General features: G+C 44.1%; 2 protein-coding genes across 4 annotated transcripts in view; one reads left to right on the top strand and one right to left on the bottom strand.

Moving 5' to 3' along the window:
* Positions 1–6,926, top strand: part of NAT10 (N-acetyltransferase 10) — a 56,388-nt gene extending 49,462 nt beyond the window's left edge. Inside the window, exons 28-29 of one of the 3 annotated variants that reach the window (XR_015701062.1) lie at positions 2,794–2,985; positions 4,656–6,926. The gene's annotated coding sequence lies outside the window, so the exon portion shown is untranslated. The remainder of the gene's footprint in view (positions 1–2,793; positions 2,986–4,655) is intronic. The other 2 variants (XR_015701061.1, XR_015701060.1) reach the window with 2 other exon arrangements.
* The window catches only part of ABTB2 (ankyrin repeat and BTB domain containing 2), a 133,389-nt gene that overhangs the window by 11,604 nt on the left and 99,733 nt on the right, over positions 1–22,052 (bottom strand). The window contains exons 4-8 of the mRNA XM_087742372.1: positions 12,637–12,789; positions 7,021–7,186; positions 3,528–3,617; positions 2,949–3,050; positions 805–901 (exon numbers count right to left, since the gene is read on the bottom strand). Of these exons, the coding sequence (XP_087598498.1) occupies positions 805–901; positions 2,949–3,050; positions 3,528–3,617; positions 7,021–7,186; positions 12,637–12,789 (608 nt within the window). The remainder of the gene's footprint in view (positions 1–804; positions 902–2,948; positions 3,051–3,527; positions 3,618–7,020; positions 7,187–12,636; positions 12,790–22,052) is intronic.

Here is a 22,052-nt window from a genome sequence, read left to right as displayed (position 1 = left end):
GGTGAGTGGTGGCAAGAGACCCAGCACAAGGAGTATCTGTCACTGGGAGGGGAGGAGGCCGTTTTTTTTATCCCTTCAATAAAGCTGGGCACAGAGCAAGCCAGAGACTCGTCTTCATAACCACACAAAAATGAAGTAGAAAGAAAGGAAGGAAAGAAGGTAAAGGCAGTTAGAGATGAAAAGTGTTGAAAAACAACAGGTACTTTTAGGCTAGCACAGACTTGTTCACAGAATGCTAAACTCTCCTCGTGAGTTAGGTAGAAGAAATGCAGAATTTTACTTGTATTTAAGAAATTAATAAAACAATTTTTTTATATAGCAGTTATTTTTCCCTAGGCTGAATTTAAACTTGTTAATTTTTGCATCTGGAAGTTATTTAGATCCAAGACATGCCTAGACTAGACAGTAGCTGGCTTATGTTTCTTGACAGCGCCCTGTGCAAAGGAGTTGTTTCAGTCCGCTTTACTATGGCGGCCGCTGGCAGGAGACAAGCGTTGGGACTAGCTGCAAAAGCAGACACTCATTTAGTGCCCATCAAGCTCTTGCCGCATGACGACGGCTGTTCATCACTGACAACCCAGATGGGGTTCCTACTGGTGCTTTAGAAATTAAAAATAGGCTGACTTTTTAGTAGCCAGCTCACTGTGCTACTCATTTGGTATCTTTATTGTACCCATGGTACCTTAGAATGCAGTGCAAAGTGACTCCTAACGCGTTTTACAGATACCGCACCCACGCGTGAATTGGTTGTGGTTGTTTTGTGGTAGCAAGAGACGGAGTGTGCTGAGGCTGCGCTGAGCTTACCTGCTGCTGAAGCCAGCTGGAGCGGAGTCTCAGCGTAGTTGTCTTCTCCACTGTTAACGGCAGAGCCCTCAACGTGGGCACCAGCATCCAAGAGCAGCTGCAACAAGACACGTGAAAGACAAGGAGTTGAGAAAAGGGCAATTCAGAAAGACAAAACAGAAGAGGCTGTGTGTTAGAAAGGAAAACCAGTAGATTCATAGTGAAGAGTGCATGCACACAAAGGGACCATCTCAAAGGCTAAAGCAAAATAGCTGTTACAAGGCAAATTTCTCTTGCGTTTCCTCACTCAGCCTAGGGCTAAATTCTCCACCTGAATGGCAATTTAGAGTGGTGGTGGTGGTTTTTTTGTTTTTTTTTTGCTTTACTGTGCTTTCAGTGGTGAGTTTGTGCTGGAAAGGTGCTCAGCTGGCAGCCTGGAGAACATCACCTACTTTTTTTTTTATCTCCTTTATGAAGATGGTTTTGCAATTGTAATTTCCCAGCTCCAAAGAGCTCTGCAGTCAGAGCTTCTCTTCAGCGCAGGAAGTCCATCTTATTTAGTTTCATGCTGTGCTCAGGAAACAGGGTTCCTCCAGGGAATTAGCCCTGAAGGCCAAACATACCTCTTGGTCTCCCAGGCCCCGTGGAGCCTGTGTAAGGAGCCCCTGGCAGCTGCAGTCATTTGCCACACACAGAACCTGCTTTCATTGAACGCACCGAGCTGCTCCCAAGGGAAATAACCCCCTTCCTAGAGGAAGGGGAGAAGGTTACAAGGTGATGGGGACCTTTTGTGGCCTGGCAGGGCTGGCAGACAGCATCGGGGCACCCAGAGCACCGCTTGCAGGTGCAGACCGGTGGGTGCTGCCCCTCGCCCATGGCAGGGAGGACGAGCCCTGCCCGTGTGTGCATCACCGGCGCTCGAGGTTCCTACACTGGGCACAGGAGTCAAGCTGGCTCTATCGCATAACGCTGTCACAGTTTAACAGTTTCAGCCATCCCCAGTTATTGATGACCTTGGCACAAACACCGTGTGCCCTCACATTTTTATTATAAAACTTTTTGCAGAGCACGACTGCTGGTTCATTGGCTGGTAGACCTTAACTGGAAAGGCGATTTTATACACCAATTTACTCTTTTAAGAATAGCTGCCGAATAAAAAAAATCTATGTAATCTTTACAAGTTTTAACTAAAATAATAGAAGCAAACATTGTGGGTAATGCAGCCCAACAGGAGCTTCGAATTGCTTGGCTACATCTCCTGGGAGAATCACGCTCTTATCTCACGTGTAAATTAAGGCTGTCCAACCTTTGTAATAGCAAAGGCTGCCCTGGCGATTTGCCAGGTGGTGTCTAGTCTTTGTAATTATTTACCAGCGTACACAAACACAAAATGAGTGTGTGCAGCCTCCATTTGCTTACATCTTTGTTTTTTTTCCCTTTGAGCAGAAGGTAAATTAAATTCACAGCAACTGACTATCTGCTGTGCTCAGTTTTGAATTCCTCCTGAAGTTCAGGTAGGATTTCCAGGACTCCACCCCATCCCGCTGCCCCCTGCGTTAATTCCACAGAAAAGGGAGCAGGGAGGATGCGAGAGGCTCAATTCCCACGACAGCCTAAGTCTTGTTCATGCAGTTCTCAAGGATTATAAAGGGAGTTACAGATGATTTGCTGCCATTGGAGCAGAAATCAGCATACACTTGATTTTTGCACATGTAAATGTATAAACCAATTAACATCTAATGTCACAAAGCATCCTGATCAAGCTGTCTGCCTGTAACCGCTCCACGTGAAGCACTAGTTTATCTAATACCAAAGAAATGATTGTGCAGCATTGTTCTGGAAGTGGTAAGCCTTGGACCGTACTGAAACCAAAGAAAAATAAGGAAACATACTGTGTTTTGTTATCAAGGCTTTGCTAGGAATTATGTCATCATTTCACGGTTCTGCAAGAAAAGTATCGGTTGCCTTCTCCCCATTTTCAAAACATGTAATTTTTCACTGGTTTTTTAGAAGGCTTCCACCCAACGGCACGTGGAGCCCGTGACGGACCCGTGCTCGGGAAGCCTGGCAGTGAGGGTGCTGCGCAGCACTCGGCTCACAGCGCTGCACTTCGGTCCCTCCGTGTCTCCTGTAAAGATTCCCGGCCGGGGGATTCCTCTGCTTACCTGAACAACAGAGATGTGCCCATGTAACACAGCAAAGGTAAGAGCAGTCCAGTGCCGGCTGTCGGGATGGACTGAAGGGTATCGTGGGGAGGTACTGGGAACCTGGGGCAAAAGAACCAGGTAGTTATTAACCACTGCACTCTCTCCCTGCCATCATCTTTAGACTTGTACATAACTGGCTTTTTTTTTTTTTTTTTTGTAAGTGACAACCCCAGGGAATGGTAACTTACGCCATTTAGAGAACACTGCCAGCACTAGTCACTCTGTCCAGTCCCCTGGGCCTTTTTAACGGGCTTACTGGTTTCTCCTAGTGGCAGCTCTTTCAGGAGGGAGGCCCCTTTACCCCCACCATTCCTATTAGACTTGCCAATGCCAATCATAATTGGAGCCACCGGGTGCTCCAAGAGGTTCTGAAGGTTTTCTTCCCCCTCCCGAATCCCTGAAGCAATGATTTCTCAAAGAAGTGGCTTGCTCAGAAGCTTCCAGAAATGAAGCCTTCAGTTGCTAGGAGAGATTTCATAACTGCTGCTCTTAGTTTACAGATGAATAATTATGGGGAGAGGGCCCTCTATTACTCACTGGTATATCTAAATTTGCTCCAGCATCTATAAGCATTTGGACCATGGCTTCATCTCCAGCAGCACAGGCGTACATTAGTGGGGTCATACCCTTCAGGAAGAAGAGAAAAAAAAAAGAGTTATCTTTCTATACTTGTCAACAGTGAAACTGTCACGGACGCAGTGAGTTTGAATCTTAACGTACAGAAGAGTGCACGTGTGCAGGCGTGCACCGGTGTGTAGGGACAGCATACACGTATGTTCAAAACGTTTTGGTTCTACGCAGAGTGGGCACAAAGCACTAGTATTGGAAAGCGATGTGGACAAAACATCAGGGGACAAGACTGCAAGAATACCAAAGGGATCACTGAAAATCCCAGCTGTGTATTGTCCACAATTCGTGAGCTTTCTCAAGGCTGCCAAAAAAGAAATAACCATTTCTTGGATCATTTGTAGCCAGATGAACCAAAAGCAGAAAACAACATAAAAATACACAAGATTAATTTATTTGGCAACTTATCCCCATTGCTAAAATCCTATTTGCCACAATATTTCAGCATTTCAATCCCATAAATCTCTCCCTCTCTACTTAACCAGCAAACCATGACGGCTCAGAGATGAATTATGAGAGAAATGAGCCTTACTTACGGAGTTCATTCCAGAAGTAGTCAAGGACAGAAAGGAAATGGCCTAGTAAAATCCATCCTGCGGCTTTCCCCCCCCTCCTTAATTATTGCGAGCCTTTGAATTTTTCACAGGCAGCATCTCTGCTGCTCACTGTGTAATAATACAGCTTCATCTTTAGAGCCGGACATGTATCATAAAATAGAATTACATCTCACACCGAGGAGTTCTGATCTTGTATCTGCAAAGGCATCTTGTCAAGCCAGCCAGAATTCCAGTCTTCCCGCATTTGAGGCAGTTACATTTGCAAAGATGTTTTGCAGGCAGGGGGAGATGGGTGGGTTTGGCTTTTAGGGGGCTTGGGAGGATCCACTCTCATTACAGACAAGTAAATTTAACTGAGAATTCAAAACTAGGGTCTGCAGACACAAGCCCGTATTTACTGCCACAGTCAGGGTTCTGAAACTACGAGGTTTGTACAGACTTACCTTCCCTTCCCCTTTTTTTTTTTTTTTTTATTTTTAAGATCAGTTTTGCATTCCCTGCTTGTTCCTCAGTACGCAAAGGGAAGAGATTGTTTTCCTAAACACCTCAAATCCTGTGAAACCAGAGCACTGCTTGGTACCCACTAGAAGTGAATACAGGGTCCTGCTCCAAACTCGAGTTCCTGAAGATACGTTCTGAGTTCTCTCCCTCTCTCCAAAAATATCCCCATACACATAGAAGTGGGTCTGAACACACGCCTCAACGTTGGACGTGCTGACATTCTGGGAGCGGTCAAAATCTGAACCTGGATCTAAAACTTGTACGTTCAATTAGTCCAACGGTTCTGTCTATTGTAGGATTTGCCACAAAACTTTAGCTGTACGTGCCAGGTGAGAGGTGGTCGCACCTGTTTGCGATGCCTCGGAGGTGCCTGCCTACTGTGCACTGTTTTAAGACTTATCACGACCAAAAGAAATCAAGATATATGAACTGAGCTTTACCAGGTGCCAGTGTTAAATGTTCTATCCTACGACAGGACAGAGACCTGCTTTCTGTTGCCATGCCTACGTCAGTTTTCCCAAGTTTGGGTGTACTGGCTTTGGCTTATTCCTTCGCAGGAAGGGCAAAAGTAGCTAGCTGCAAAGTTCAGAGTTGGCTTCGTGTTCTCGCTATGGCAGAGTCACTGCTGGAGTTTGGATTTAACTCCCTCTGTGGTCGGTAGCGCAACAGAGGACACCTGCTTAGCTGGAGAGATGAGTTGCTCCAGAATCACTTAAGTGGAGAATTTCAGAGCAACGATGTCTCCAGAGGGAGCCTGGCTGTCCCTCCTTGACCAGTGCCAAAACACTGCTTTGAGACGTGGGAGCAGCGTTCTGCAGAGAAGACAGAGCCGCCAGCATGCTGCGATGCCCCTGTTCTCGGTAGGACTGGCTAGAGGATGACATCAACAGGATGGCAATGAAACCACAAATAAGCGACAGCAGAAACCCCTCAGACTTTCCGAGTTGCCTGCAGAACGCAGGGTCTTTACCCATGCAAAAGCCAAACAGCTCCCAGTTTGCTGGCTGGCTGAAGAGAGGTAAAAAACATCCCGCAGTGAGAAGCGATGGTCTTGGCACCAGTGTCTTTGGTGTTAGGATAGCAAGGTTCACAATGCAAAATAATCTGCTTTGAGAAAACAAAAGGCCTCAGGGCTACATAAACAGGAACTGCAAAAACTTACAAAAAAAAAATAATAAAGTGGCAGACCTTCATAATATAAATCTGCTACCTTTCTCGCCTTAATAAAGTCAGTATCGAGGGCACCTATGATGTGATACCCCACCTCTGTGACCACAAAGTTCCTTGTATTGGATATGTAAATAAGGCAACTACACACCTAAATATAAGCTTGTGCACAAGTCGTTTCTGCTCGTATTTGTGTGCACGTTCACACTTCCTTTAAAATTGTAGGACGGTGGAAAGTACCATGGAAGATGCACCAGTTTCAGAATCTGGTCTGAAATGCTGCTGCAGTAAAATGCTGTCTGTGAGAAAACCTCTCTACTTGAACATAAATCCTTCCTACCGCTAACTATCCTATTGTTGGTGAGATGTGACAGCTCATTCTCATTACTGTGACAGCTGTAATGAGTGTTTATTTGGAGGAGTTTTGGTTTGGTCTTTTTTTTTAATTAAAAGCTAATTCAATGCGTTGAATGATGCCCCAGAGAACAGATTGCTGTTACTTGATGGGACTGACAGCACACGCAGAAGCAGCTAAAGACTCCCCAGACTACCAAATCCCTATGGTGCAATGTAGCTGAGCAGGGAACAGGTAAAAATGAAAAAACAGACACATCAGCATGATGGACTTTCACCAAAGCCAATACCGACTGATACCAATGCCACTGGGGTTCTCGGTGCTGTTTCTTATACGCCAGACTGCGCCGAGAACATGAAACTCGCTTCGCACAGGCAGCCTGAAAGCCATCAGACAGTAACACCTTTTGGTCACTCATCACTGACCCAGACTGGATTTGGGCTGTTGAACCAGAAGAGAGTGTCACTGGCAAAAACCACTTTGTTTTGACATTGTCTTAGCATCAAGACACCGTCAGACTTTCCACTCGCAGCCAGCCTATTAACCTGTCCTCCCTCAGTGTCTGCGACAGGCCACCCAAGGAACAGACCTACATTCCAGCTGATAAAGAAACAATTCACGCTAGGCTTTGACTGGCCTTTTGGAGGGTTATTTTTTTGGTTTTTTTAAGGGATACATTTTCAGACTAAAACACAAGCTAGAATTAGAAAAGCCTTAGAGAGGCAGGTAACATTTATGACCTCGTGTATTGATATGCCACATGGAAAGGAACACGCAATTTGTTCACGCAAAGAATTTCCGTGTGTGTGGTTACGTGGCGTACCTGATCATCCATGGTGTTAACCCCGTCAGGTCCCAGTGCGTCGATTGCTTGGTTGATCAGATCTGTCCTTCCACAGTTTAGCATTCGGAAACCCAGATCCTGTTGGAATTTTTCAGTAGCAGCCTTAGCGTCCAGTCTCCGGAAGGAACTAAAGCAGCATTCAGGTCTGTGAAAGACAAAATAATTTCTGGATTTTTTTTCTTGTTTTTAGCCCCATCTCCTAAGAAATCAGGCTCATGAATTTTCACGATTTTACCCATCGTATACCTTCCCCACTGTGTAATCATTTCTGAAAAATCTGGCTAACTGCACTCATACTGGAGATAGAAGTTTTAGTTCTTAGAGAAAGACAGTAAGTTCATGTAAACACTGCAACAAAAATAAAAAGAGGTGTCCAAGTAGGGAAACCTCGTCGGTGCCCTCCTCCGAGGGAAAGGCAGGAAGAAATCTTTATTTCTTGTCAAAAGTGGTAGTTTCCACCAGCCCCTCGCTACAAGGGTAGCTCTGGACCAGGCACCGCTTCTGCTACATCTTCTCCAGCAAAACGGAAAGGGGATGCTAGGGTATGCCCGTACCGCAACGGGCACCAAGCAACCGGGGTTGCTGCAGCGGCGAGGTTTGGGGGTGGGAGCGGTGTCACAGGCTGCAAACGTGCAGCAAGCAGGTTTCCTTAGTTCTGCTTCTCACAAAAACCCCCACCGAAACCCAGCTGCTTTAAATAATTAGCTGTATATATTTTGTATATCGTATTTGTATTTTCCTGCTTGTTATAGGGTAGTCCATCAAACATATATAGAAACATACTGCAAGGAGGAGAAGGAGGTGGACAGAAAGTGTATCTAATAAAATATCAGTGTAGTTCTAGGATGAAACAATTATGCTGTCTGTCTACCAGACTAGCTATTATTTTGAAATAAAAGGCATTTCTGAAAGAAGAGAATGATCCTTATTCTTTTCTGGAAAAAAAAAATCTGAATTAAAAAAAAAAAAAAAAGAAATCAGAATCAAATTTAGGTAGTGGAACATTCTCAACTCTTTTCCAACGCCTCAATAAAAGGAAGTGCGTTAACATTTCTATGAGGCTCTATTAAATCCTTATTCTTTAGATGACTATCAAGTGACCTTTATCTCATCTGGAAGGAGTCCAGGGATTACTGTAAATCCTCTGGTTATCTGCTCAGAGACTTCTGAATTCCAAACCTGGAAGTGTATCTCCTTCACTGAGGAAACATTGCCAAATTGAGGTGTTTCCTATCTCAGCTGGGCATTGATATGGTCAGGCCTTTGATGTTATTTCAGGGTGAATGCCTTCCCTACTAAGTTGTCTGGTTTTCAGCACAGGCTCTTGTGCGAGCTCGCAGTGAGTGAGATATCAGCCTGCCAAGTTCCTTTGAAAAATGAGATTCTTTCAACAAGGCTAACCTCTTCTGGAAACTCTGTACAGCCTGCCAGATAAGTAGAACACTCATCACTTCACGTGGAAGATTCAAGACGAATCTTAGTCAAGTTTTAATTCAGCTGGTCATTTTTTAATGCTTCTGAACTTGCATTGATGGTGGATGACAACTGGTGAGCAGATGTTATGAACAATATGCTGAATTAACAAAGATCCCTCCACAGCCTGGTGACCGGTCACATTGTACAGGGGAAACCAGCATCTCGCCGCAGCTGCCTTCGGAAAGGAACTACATCGGGGTACAATTTGGGGAACAGTCAGCAGGGAAGCACAGTGACAGTCTGGGAGTCACTAGCTCTTTGCAAACACATCTGCAAGTAAAATGTGTCTCCAAGGCAGCTGAGTCCATCAGAAGACAAGAGCTCTGAAGCACCCAGATACCGGACTAGGACACATACAGTACAGAGCACAAGTAAGGCAAAAGGCTTAATGCTACACATATATAAATCCTAAAGCTAGGCTAGGCAATTAATAATCTTGTTCTAGTAAGGCAGTTGGTACAGTATCATGATGCTGCAATATTATGTAGAATATGAGGCAATGACTTTGTATAAGAAGGAGGAGGAGAAGGAGAGGAATCGTATGCAAAAAAAGTGAAATAAAATAACATCACTTGAAATCCAGTGAACCTCAGAAAATAAAAGTTTTTGAAGGGATGGTACCTGTCTTTGCATATTGTTTCTATTTTGCTAACAGGCATGGTTCCACCCAGTGCTATTTACAGGCACTGTTGGAGCAGGGGCCGGGGGGGGACGATTCACCGACCGGCCCTGCAGAGCGAACAGCTAAACAAAAGAGTGCACAGGGCTGTCAGAGAGGCTCAGCAAAAAGGTGGACTGTAGGTCTTGGTGTAGAGCTGCCAGGAGGCCAGTTCAGGCGTAAGAATTTGAAGTTATAATTTGTGAGCTTTACTCCTGGGGGACCTGCAGGCTCAGCCCATGCAAAAGTTACTGTACACTTGCTGTTCCGTAGCGGCAGCTTGACAGAATGCTCTTCTACGATAGATGCAAAGTAGCTTTTTCTTTTAGAGTGTGATAAAAGTTAGAGCATCCTACAAGAGCCGGGGAGGAGAGCTCCCATATGCACAACTGCTGTGCAGCAGCTGTAGCCACAGCAGGTTTTCCATGTGTGAGTTGTTATCCTGCGGAGAAGAGAGGCAATCCCTTGCACGCTTCCCAGAGTAAAGCCTGTGCTGCTGCAGTTGCCCACAAAGCAGCTCCCACGTAGGCCCAGCTGTGGCCAGGGAATAAACTGAAGAACCGAAGGTGGACTGAGAGACACGGGGGAGGCAGAGCCCGGAGGGCAGGGAAAGGGACAGGGCTGAGGCCCTAGTTTGGGAAGGGATGGCCTGAAGAGGGAGCGGGAGCCTGGTGTGCTCTTTGGGTTTCATAAGGAGTAACTGCTACTATAAGTATTACTACTGGTAGTGAATGATTTACATTCGGCCTGCAGTGAGGAAAAAATAATTTAAAAAAAGCAGCAGTGTGCGATAATAACTTAACATTAAAATCCCAACGTTTATATTTAAGTAGGTGGAAAAGAAACACAGTTCTCTGCAATCTAGCATTTCCCCACTTATATTAGCATTTAATCAGTCACAGGTGAGTACTGAAGAGGTTTGTAAATTGTCTGGCAAACATAAACTGAGAGCATCCTATTAGAAGGCTTCATCCACTAAGACACAAACAGTTGTTGTGGAAGACTCTACTGCCCCAGCAGTCTGTGTCAGAGACTAGATATTAGAGGTCTGAATTTCAGGTTGTACTAATTATACTTCATTCTTCTGCACAACTTCTCTTTCAGGGATTTCAACATACCCTACCTGATGCATCACCACTGCAAGGAGCTATCATTATATGACTTTTAGCCTGTGCATCATGAGGAAAAGGGAGTTGCAATTTGCCTATGGTCACACAGCAAGCCAGGGATAAATTTGGCTTCAGTTCCAAGATTTCCTTTTTCCCTAAATGTGCTGTAATGGCTATCTACAAATGACTGCTTTAAAGGTTCATATAATGGGCACTGGAAACAAGGCATTGCTCTCTCCTCCCGGTTTTTTCTGTTAGTTTAAATCTTCCATGCAGCAAAAAGACAAGGCTCTTTCTCTCATGCCACACAACACAGAACATCCTTAGACCTCTGAAAATAAAACTCAGGCAAGACAATTCAGAACAAAGACCTGATCAAGCTTAACTTTGATTTTTGTCCTCTACTACAAAGATGATGTGCGTTACTTTAAAGCAGAGGTTGATTCACCTGCAGGGAATGCATACTGCCTATGTCCCTATGGAGGAACAGTTTGGTGAGGTAAAAGGTGTGAAAGGATCTTAGTTTTCTTACAGAATTGCCATTCTTTCTGTAATAACAACAAACTGGATGGAAACCTCTAACATACTCCTTCCCTGCGCCAGCACGGCTAACCCTGAACAATCCAGCAACTGAAGTATCTTATGCCTGAATATCCCACATAGTGTGGCTGAGGCCCTTCACACCTGCTTCTCACTTGTATTTATTGCCTACATTATTTTGGACTTGCTGGGTTTCTACCGAGACCTTCATTTTATAGCTGTATCACTATGGCTTCAGTTTTAAGTTACTGAGATGAACCCCATTTTCTGTCTCTAACTGTTTCCTTTTAGCTCACATCAGCAGCAAAATCTAACTCCCAAAGCCCTGTCCTCTTTTTTGTTTGTTATTTAAGGTATACGATCTATAAAGTAAGGGACTACCTGTGCTTTGTGTGTTAACATACATGAAAAAACAGTGCCAAGATAGAGCGGGATGCCTTTGAAGTGGAAGGTTTGGATTCAGTTTTGAAATCAAAAGTCTTTCTAAAGGAAAGACTGAAAGAAAAACCATGAAAACTGACTGGAAATACTTGTGATTAGGTTAGTCTTCTGCAGTGCCGCTCATCAAAGAATTTCAAAGGTTTTGGCAAGCATTAGGCACGTATGTAAAATTAGTTTAGCCCATGTAAAGTTGCCTACACTAGCACCTACCATCCACACGTAAGCCAGAATAGCCTGTACTTCAGTTGACACAGAGCACACGTACACTGGCAGAGAAAAGGGAGAAGAAAAGCGTTCCAGGAATAAGCGTACAACTCCTGCTTTGTGGACGCCAAGTCCAAGTTTAGCTGCTCCCTTCCAGCCTGAAGCCAAGGCGTTTAAATAACTGCTGAGGATCACCTGTGTAACTTCACTTTTAAAGACTGGCGGCACTCTCAGTCCATCAGGTACCACGTCTCAGGAGAAAGGCAGGAACCGAGAGCTGAGAATAAGACTAGGAGTCAGCTGCAGCCGACAAAACGTTCATCTAATTGCACCGGCATACTCGCCAACTAATTTAGCTCCGCATTAGGTTTTCTGGGTAATAAGTACTCCCCTTCAATTCACAAACGGGGAGACAGAGGTGCAGCAAAAACAAGAGCCTTTTCGGCTGCCAGAAGGAAAAGGTAAAAAGCAACAAAACCAGATCCAGGGTTCCTGATTAAAAGCTTCTTGTTGCTTTTATTGTTCACGAAAAATAATTCTAAGAGTAAGGGTATATTTTTATATTTTCAGGTGATTGTTTCATCACTTAAAAGCATGATAAAAGTATTATTTATTGTTATTCATGTGTCCCATCCACTCGTTTAACCCAAAAGTATATGGGGGACAAAATTCACTCAAGAAACAAGAACTTGCCGTGTACTGAAGTTCAAGATGTAACCCCGATATCAAAACCAGTGCTAATGACAGCAACTTATAAGACTACAAACCTGAATAAAAGACCTATGATGTGTTAATGAATCAAGCTAATTATAAATCCCTGTTCAATATATACGTGAGGGGACGTTTTTAAAAGGTACTGATACTTTTCATCAAGGCATCGCAAAAAACAAAGAATAATCTTGTAATTAAGGCTGAGGCATAAAAAAACCCAAATACTTGTATTTCAGTCCTTCTCTGTCTCATTCCTCCTACGTAACTTTTGGCAAGACAAAATCTTTCTACCCCAGCTGCAGTGTTTGGCCAAAGTTTCTTTATCTCTTGGAGTACTAAAAGGTTAAACATTTATCACCTCTATAGTATTTTGAGATCTGGCTCTCATGAAATATAGTAAGAATACTGTAAGAAGTTACAATTACTTTAGCTGCTTATAAAGCTTAGTCCACATACTTTAGCTGCCGGGGCTCGCAGTCCAGTCCAGGTAGGAGCAGTCTGGCTGTCTGCCTGATATCATCACTGTCCACAGTTAAACTGCGCCGGTGCTCAGCGTAGGTGATGGCCACTCTCATCCACTCCATCAGCGGCGGCAGAAGCATGAAGGGTCTGTGCAAACAAGGAAAAAATCCATAATAGTTAACATTGGCCTGCTACCTTGTACCTCGATGCAAAAGCACACTTCATCGCTTCCTGGGCATGCTCGTGGGAGGCTGGCACGATAAAACCCACCTGCAGAGGCAAACTCTGTCCCTGTGCTCAGCAAGGCTGGCAGGTCACAGCGGGAGAAGGAACTAGAACTGCTCAGCCTTGGTTATCTGAACTGCTTCTTACCCAAAATGGGGTCATGCCGGGGCACGCTGGTGTCATGCCATACGTTTTACCCTGTGGGAAACAGGGCCAGACCAAACACAAGGGACCTGCTTCTACTCTTAGCTATAGGTCAGCCCCCCCGGCTCAAGTGGCCGATGCTTTGGTTTGGAGCAGAAGGGCTCTCATCTCAGGGGTGCAGCTGATATTACAATTGTGTCTGTTGTTCTGAGTGATCCACGCGTACAGGCTGCTCCACTGCTTACTGGGTAACGCTGAGAATATTCTTGATTATTTGAAACTTCAATTAAACCAGGCTAACCCAGTGCTACCTCCATTGATTTTTGATGGTACATTATCACCGTCCAATGGCTTTTCACATCCTGCATTTGTTACATGCAGAGCTCAGGCCTCCATTTTTGCACAACTGACCCTCTAGACCACAGAACTGATGCAGCTATGTTTTAATGGGAACCGTTTTGCTAGGGAGAAACGAGTAGAATCAGAGAGATAACAACTAACATGGAGACATCTCTGTGCAAGAATAAAGGTGCATTACTTGAACTGTAAGCAACTTGTGGAAAAGCTATCTGTTCCTAATTTGTACAGCATCCACCACAGTGAGGTTTTACTCGATATGAAGGGCGCCAAGGCAATAAAGGAATATAAATAAGGTCATAACAATAGCAACAACAGCCATTTTGGACTAGGTTATGAAAAGGCCCCCCTTACTCCTGCTATAAGAATGAACACAGTACTGAGATTACACATTAATATATGGGTACCATAATACTCTCATACACAACATATCTTACCTATCCTCTCAATATACAGTCAGACTGATCTATTATTTGCTTGATTTTTCCCCAGGGATACCTGCCACCCTGGTGGAAGAAGTGCCAGCTGTAATTGAAAACACCTTTGCCATTTCCAGTAGCAAATTTATTAACGCTGTGAAAAAAAACCCGCTTCTTTTAAGCATTCGAGAGAAAATAACTGACGGGAGAAGGTACCAATTCCTTTACAGAGTTCAGAGGAAAAAAGACACATACCAGAAAAGATAAAATGATTTTAGCATTAATGAAAGCAGCTGAACCCATGAAAGGCATTTTCAAAGCTGCGCATGTAGACGCGTGCGCACATATGCGAGCGCGCTAAGAGTAAGCGGCACCAATCCCGTTAGAAACCGTTTATCAATAATGGGATTTGCAAGCAGAGCTCCCTTTGTACGACTTTGAACATCCTTCAGGGTGGAATAACTCCACTCTGTAAAACGCGTGCCACCTGTCTCCGTTTTGCCGGTTGCAAGGTGCACTCTAAAACGCTGCCATTATCTCTTTACAAACACGTGCACTGTTTTTCCCTCCGCTCTTTCTCTTCTTCTGAGTAGTGAAGCAGCATCTACAAAATCAGAGGTCCTTTTCAGCATCTGATCAATCCTGGATTGCCCATGCAAGGGTATTTTGAACAGGACATCTACTTACTGCTTTTACCAGTTTACTTTTATGTCAAACAATTGAAACATCAGGGCTGCTATGTTCATCACTTCAAAAATTACGCAGTAGCTCATCAGTTGAACGACTTTCTGGATGTCCAGCTAGAATCCCCCAAGCCGTTTAGGCTTTCCAACTTGCCCCAGACACATGGGATGGGATGAATCCCTCCAGCACAGCCAATTTAGAGCTGACTGACTTCCCTAAGGGAAGAGCAGCAATCCGCAACAGGGATTTGGGAGGTGCCTTTCAGCAGCCTGTTCCACAGAACTGCAACCCTCACCTGGCCTGCAAAAGAGGCATTTACACCTTTTAAATTCAGGCACTGAAGGGAGGAGCCTAATTAACTATCTAGACTTCTATGGACTCAGCAGAGCCTCTAGTATAGGCTTCAAAGCTCCCGAGACATGGTGAGGACAGAGAGGTAGGCCAGGGAGGCTAAAAGCACCAGAGTTAAATACTCAAAGTTAGATGCGGTGAACACCTCAGGAGCAATGGGAAAACTCCTCTTACGAGTGGTTATATCTACCACCTTTTGTGGTAGATACACTATTTAGGCCATGTCACAGCTTCCCTGACAGTTTCATGGTGGGAATGCTGCTGAACAGAGAACCATGTCGACCCAGCACAGTCCTGATCATCTTATCAGGTAACGAGCCAAACCTTGGTAACTGCTACAGACTGCACTGGGCAGCCAGAGACTGCGGTCAGCCAACAGAAAATACCCTTGAGTCTGCACCAGAAATAACACGGATCATGAAGAACTTTCCATTCTGTAAAAAATTCACATGTGCCAGGGTTATAAATGGCTTGCATGCACAAGCAGATCCTGAATGTGGAAAACCTGGTTTGGGAGGAATGGGAAGGAGAAAGATTTTTTTGTTTGTTTGTTTATTTTTTTAATCTCTACAGATTTTTCCAAAGCCTTTAAAACTCACAGCTCAACAGGCTGCCTAGTTACCCTGTGCCCAAAGGGGAGCAGACTTTGGACTGCAAAAAGAAACGTCAGGAAGGATGTTTTCCTCGTAACTGCTACCCTCATTTGTCCAAACCCCACCACTCGCACGGCTCTGCAGTTGGATAAATCATTACTCTATCAGGAGTGACTATAATGACTTCAATTTCTATTTTCCTGTAAAGCTTTACTTCTCTTGAAAATTTCTAGCTTGAGGATGGGCTTTCTATTCTCCCCCGACACACACTTCTTTTATCCAACTATTTTCTTTCTTCATACTGCGGGCATGCTCGCGGGAACAGCTCTATCTTTGCTCGCTGATGCTACATCAGATAAGCAGTATTATCACATCATCTAAGCAGAAGGAGATGCAGTTCAACCGAATGAAACGCCAACACTGGGTCCCATTGCACTAAGAAAATAAATGCAATTATTCGTTTTCTAGAAAATAAACACAATTGTCATCCCTATGGTCCTTAACCTAGGCATCTGTCTGCCTCTAGGGAAACACTGATCATTTCACAGTCTGAAAAACACTGGAGGAAGGGAAGGGGAGAAACCTTCATGGAAAATTAACTGGGAGATGCTGCAACCTAAAGAATTAATTTCTGTCTGTGCCATGTTCTGTACTGTGCATTTTCCTCTGGACCTTCTGACATTTAGAAGCATTTGGCAGCTCATTAAATTCCACACATGAAGTGATCCAGCCCAGGGAAACTGTCATACTCGCAGCAGTAGTTCACTAGGGACACATACTCTCCGATTTCTAAGAAGAAGAATGCCACCATTGCTTTCTTCAGTTTCTTGCCATGAAGTTGTCTTTGAGTGGTGCCATATGTAAACTGGGAAAGTACACCGCAGTGGGAAGTAAAATGGGTACTGCTCATCTACCGTACACCTTGTAAAGAATCGCAGTAATGTCTGGTATGATCATGTGCTGTCACTATCTTATCCACAGGTTCCTTGAAGTTTTCTCCGTTTAGAACTGGACAGCTGCTCCATTCCCACAGGGATCAGGTTGGAGCTGGGCGAGAGGTGCCCTGAGAAAGAATGGACTCTATCGTGGGCTTTTCCCCCTCATTTGAACTAAGACACATTGTTTTATTTAGACATAACCGATGTCTAAATGGTGGCAGCAGCACTTGGCAGAGAATTTATAGCAAGTTGTATCTTTTTCCTGGAAAACGTACTACGCTCATGTGATGAGAATGGCCTAGGACATGACCGGCATGTGGAGATCACGTGCGGCAGTCCTTGAGGATGTGCCGTGGGATCACTGATTTTCAGTGTTAACTCATGCATCCCAAAGAAACTAGTCCCCAAAGAGGGGTCTCCTAAGGATTTTTAAGAGCGCTGGGGCCAAGCCGTTTTTGGCAGACGGAAGTTAATTGTATGCAAAAAGGAAAGAGCTCCAGAGGAGTTAGAAAACTACGTCATCCTTCCTCTGCGTTGAATGCTAGGACAATGCACCGGGAGCTTGACTTTCAGAGGTGAGGAACGCCTGCCATCTCAGGTGAAAACAGCAGGTCTTCCCAGAAGAAAGAGCCATGCTATCAAATCCCTCCCTCCTGCCTGGGTCCCCAGTAGGCTCCAGTGACAAGACTGCAGAAGAAAGGAGGAGCAAGGGGAGGAGGAGACTTTTTCCCTGCAGCCACCTCTCGTCTCCTCCTGTGCTATTTTTTGTCGCCTCCTGTTTTGCTACAGCAAAACAAAGAGGGAGCCAACAGTGACAGCAACATCAAGAAAGAAAAACCTTGTTCTTCTAAACAAGAAACTCCTTCTTCTAAAGCAGGAAAGAAAATACTGTCCTAATGGGAGCAGGTGAGAATGGCAAAATTTGTCTCCCTCTTGGCAGCCTGAGCTGGTCCTGAGACACACACGCAATGGACAGTCTCCCATCCAGCCTGTCCCGTATTCTGCTAAATGGTTTGGCTGAACAAGCTTTCTCTTCCCTTCTTCCCTAACAACGGCTCTATAAGCCCCTGCTAACATTTTAAACACATGCAAACTTTAGCATTGCAAAACACGTGTAATATCAGAACACTTATGGTCAGAGTAGGGCAAGCCATGGTAAGTCCCCCATAGTTGATTTACTGAAACTATACAGAGGATACGTGCAGAGAAGAGTCCCAAACCTTTAGAGATTGTTGTGGGTTTTTTGCAAGGGACTGAAAAAAGAAGAAGGGCTTTCAGTGCACCGCAGTGAGCTGATGTTTCAGTTTAATGCTGGAACCAAACTCTGTGGTTCAGTCCCATTTTACCCCAAAATGACAGAGCTCAAAGGCAGTAACACAAAGCGAGTTAAGAAAAGCTATAAAAAGTTGTATCTCAGTCTCACCTGTTCTCTCTTTTATTTTTTTTTTAAAGGAATGAGCTTAAAAGTCACATTGTGCAAGTGCACACAGAGAAGGGAGTAACGTGACTAGTAGACATACTGGGAGTGATGGCCGGATTGCCGAGTAAGCCACGCTGGCTTTTTCATAGCCTTTCACTGCTCCTAGCAGGGGTCCTGGGAGACCCACACACAATGAGCAGAACTATGTAGGGGAAAGCCGATGGGAATAAGACTAATCTGCAACAAAATGGTGAACCATGGAGGAGGGTGGCTAGGAAAAGATACGTTGTTTGAACTTTACACCAAGATGGAAAATCCCCAAGGATGGCAATGGAGTCAAAAAGAAAACAGAGTGAAGCCTCGTTAATTGGAGAAGGGAAAAGACTCTGAGGCAAGACAGAGTATCCAAAACCTAAATCATGTCATGCTGATGTGGAAAACAGTGGCATATTTACCGTTCGGATTCCCAAACACTAAACCCCTCTTCAAGCTGCAGGAAAAAAAAAAATGAGTATGTAATCATACGTGAATAAAATAACAACAGAAACGATGATTTAGAAAAAACACAAAATCTTTGCTCCAAAACACAACCAGCTTAAGTCAGGAGCCATTCCTTTCAGATTCGAAGTATTTTACTGAATTTGCAAAAACCTCCCAGATTTACAGAGAAAAGGTAGGAATTACCGTGCTGGATCTGAGTCAAGGATCATCTCAACAAGTGCCACGTCTTTCAAAGCAGACAGTCCCAGATCTTCACAGCAAAGGAAGAAGAAATTTAATCACAGCCAACTGGCCCCAAAAGAAAGTTTTTGTCTGAATTCCCTTGAAACGATGACTGGCTCACATCTTAGAAGATAAGAGTTCTCAAATTTTAGTGGATCATTATCAAGTTACTAAGGTCTTGGCTTGGATATGCCATGACACTAACTTCCACAGTTTAGCGAGTTATCCTTCAGTCAGACACTAATGGAATGAAAAACATCTGGATAATATTATATTTATTGGGATCCTTTCTCCACTGAATCTGCCTTCACAGTTCCCTCTGCTTATAGAATATAAAAGGGTACAAGAATAGTTTAAATCTAGAACTGGCAGCTCTGATCTTTCTTAGCAATCCTAGGAACCACAGACAGCAATACCACCTTTTCCGTCCTTGTCTGCAAACCGCACTTAGAAATAAGGTGCAGCATCAGACAGGTTTTACTTCATGTTAACTGCAAATCAAAAGTAAAAACTAAATTTAAGCTCACTAAAAAAGAACATGAAGTAATCATTAGGAACTCACTATGAATCTTAGAAAAGATCCTCAAGTCTGTGGTTTATTTATTATAATCACATTTTACAAACTTTGTTTTAACAACAGGGAAAAGATTCCATTTTCAGGCTGAAAACAAGTACTTGTGCTGCTCTGGAATGTGCCATGTGTCTCATTAGGAAAACATATTTGTAACACCTGTATGCTGTGGCAGAGGAATTCTTGGTTTCTAGACAGACAGAAAATAATTAAAACCGACTTAAATTGTATATAGTTGATGATAAGAGTCAGATAGATACACACGATAGTCTGAACTCCAACAATATGGTCACAGTTATGTGGTCAAGGATGTGCTGACTTCCACCTGCCTCCCCCAGAGGCAGAGCGCGCTGTTTGATCCCTGACGGGCACCGCCAGCAGCCACCTCGAGAGAGGAAACGCGGAGGAAGGGAACCCACCGATTGTGCTCCTCTTGATCCCCCACGTCCTAAAACTCTCCGTAAGCTGAAAACCACTGCAAACAATCCAGGAGATGAACCATTCTTGCACGACTCTGGACATAACTGCAGTCTTGACTTCAATTAATATACAGCTGTATGTTTAAATCATTTGCAAGATCGGATGCAACTACGAGGACTGACTTGCTCTAACATCTACTGAATTAGAAACAGCCCTTGCCAGGGACCTACGCGCATCAGCTTGTACCACCAGAGGTCAATTCTACAGATCTCCTCTGAAGGACTTGGGTCTCAAATCCCACCTCTGACCGGCCAAGAGCGTCCTCGCTGAGACACAGGCTCTTCCCACCACAGAACGGTGGCTCTGCCCAGGTCATCCTCATCAGATCTGTTAAGCTTTTCCCAACTCATATAAAAAGGTGACTACCCTGACTTGCAAGCCTTCCATTTTGTAAGCACAAAACGCTTTCTGAACGAGATCTAGCTGTGGCCCAGCCCTTTCGCAGCGGTTGCTCTGAAGGAAGGTGCTTGTGCCTGCTGGGCAGGTGGGGTGGGAATACACCTCGCTGCTGCCCCTCAGGCCTGCCCGCGCCCGCAGAAAGGCCGCTTTGCGTCTGCGTGCCCCTCAAATTGCTGTCTGTCATTTTTGCTTTTACAATTTAAGCTTCTAAAGTGTTCATGCCGAGTTACACAGAGGGTCACAAACTGCCTCAAACTTCAAAATCAACTCGTGTGGAAAAAAATCTTAAAAAGTCCTTCTGTGTCCTTGTTTTAAATACCACTACCTTTTTTTCTTTTTCAAGTAGCATCATTGGCTAACAGAAAATAAGAGAAAGGCCATTCCTGTGGATTTCCTGGGTCAGTCGGTGAAAAGGGCGCAGGAGACTTTGCAGGAGGACCAGAAATGGCTGGCACGTCTTGTTCCCCCCAAACCAGCCTGACATCGGGAGGCCCGGCAGCCATGACCCACCCCAAGGAGACCGACTGAGGAAACCTTGCCATGTGCGACGATTCCTCCTGCAAAGGAAAGCGCCGGTACATTTTGGAGCAGGACACGAATACAAACTACATGCATTAAAGAAATGAGCCTGTAACAGCATGCTATGTGACAGGCAGAGATAAAAACACGGGCAGAGAGCCAGGATGGGTTGTCTGCTATTCTTGGATTAGCCTTGATCCTGTGGGCAGAGAAACCAAGAGGTAACTCCTATGGTTCACTCCAGCAGCCGCGCTGGCAAACGAAAAAAACCATTGCTATCCGCAAGCAGATTTATCTGGGGTCAGTGTAGTTCTTCACTATCCAGTCCTGAGACTCCTCCTTCATCATTTTTTTGCCCATTATACTTAATTCCCAAAAGCACAAGCAGAATTGAGATAACAGGCCTCTTCGTTATGACTTCAATCTGATTTGCCAACATGCATATGTTAAAAACGTATGCTGATTCTCAAGCCAAAACCAATCTGCCAGATTCAATCACAGAACTAATTTTCAGGGCCCAGTTGTAAAATTCTGAAGGCAGAGCGTTGCCACGCTTATGAAAATTGCCTGAAGCTCCCAAGTTACAACTGCGTAAACAGAGAGCCAGAAAGATAAATATTTTTGTGCAGCCCTGGAACGCTGAAAACTGTTTAATTAATGATAACTGCAAAAGTTTGTTCAGCTAAACAAAGACAATCCTCACCAAAGCAAAGGGTTTTCACAGTAAGTAGGGAAACCTTTCCCACTTACCTTACAGCACAAGCCAAAACCTAGCTGATATTTCAAAAAAGAAATTTTCAAACACAAAGTAATGGTATCTAGAGGCTAAACATTTCAAGGTTAAAAGATGATTCTTTCATTTTTCAGGACTAAAAAAACATTGATGAAACTTCTGTTTTTCTAATGGCTTGACTGATCTTACACTTCTGTTCCATGTCATGCTACTGCGAGCACGGCCATCTTATGACATGAATCTCACCTGATGCTGATGTCAGTGTTTTCTTAACGAAAATCTAAGTAATCTTTTGGCTTTTCACATTCCTGGAACCTGAGAAGTTCCAGAAGCTAATTTAGCAGAAAGGCATGAGGAACACACCAATACGTGCAGATGAAAAGAACTGATTTCGGAGCTCTCTTACGTACAATAATGTAATGTGTGCACTAAAATCAGGTACCCACTCCACCCAGTAGTGTAATTATACAATCCAGGTTCTGGCTGCTGTATTACAATCACAGATGGTCTCACAAAACAGCCAAAATTTAAGAGTCTGTTTTCTTGAATAAAAGGCAATCAAGCCCACAGGGTGTAGCATTTGTGAATGAATAGGCAGTCGTCTTCTCTAAGTCAGTGCCAGGTAAGACACATAAGATCTGTCATTAATGAAAGATTAGAAGGAGGAGTAATATCACAGCTGGATGAAATAGATGCCAGCGTGGCATTTTTTTAATTATTATTTTGCAAGAGAACATCACTTTGTCCTAATGGCAAGCTGCTCAATGAACTTCTTTCACCTACATCTTCAAGGAACTTCTGTTTTGTCCCTCAGTTCTTGTCTTAAATATTGAAAAGAGTTGCTGGGCAGAAAT

Source organism: Nipponia nippon, unplaced genomic scaffold (genome assembly GCF_047370975.1).
Source record: "Nipponia nippon isolate SJK-2023a ecotype South Korea unplaced genomic scaffold, ASM4737097v1 scaffold_10, whole genome shotgun sequence".
NCBI classification, from domain to species: Eukaryota; Metazoa; Chordata; class Aves; order Pelecaniformes; family Threskiornithidae; genus Nipponia; species Nipponia nippon.
This window is presented reverse-complemented; position numbering and strand designations above follow the sequence as displayed.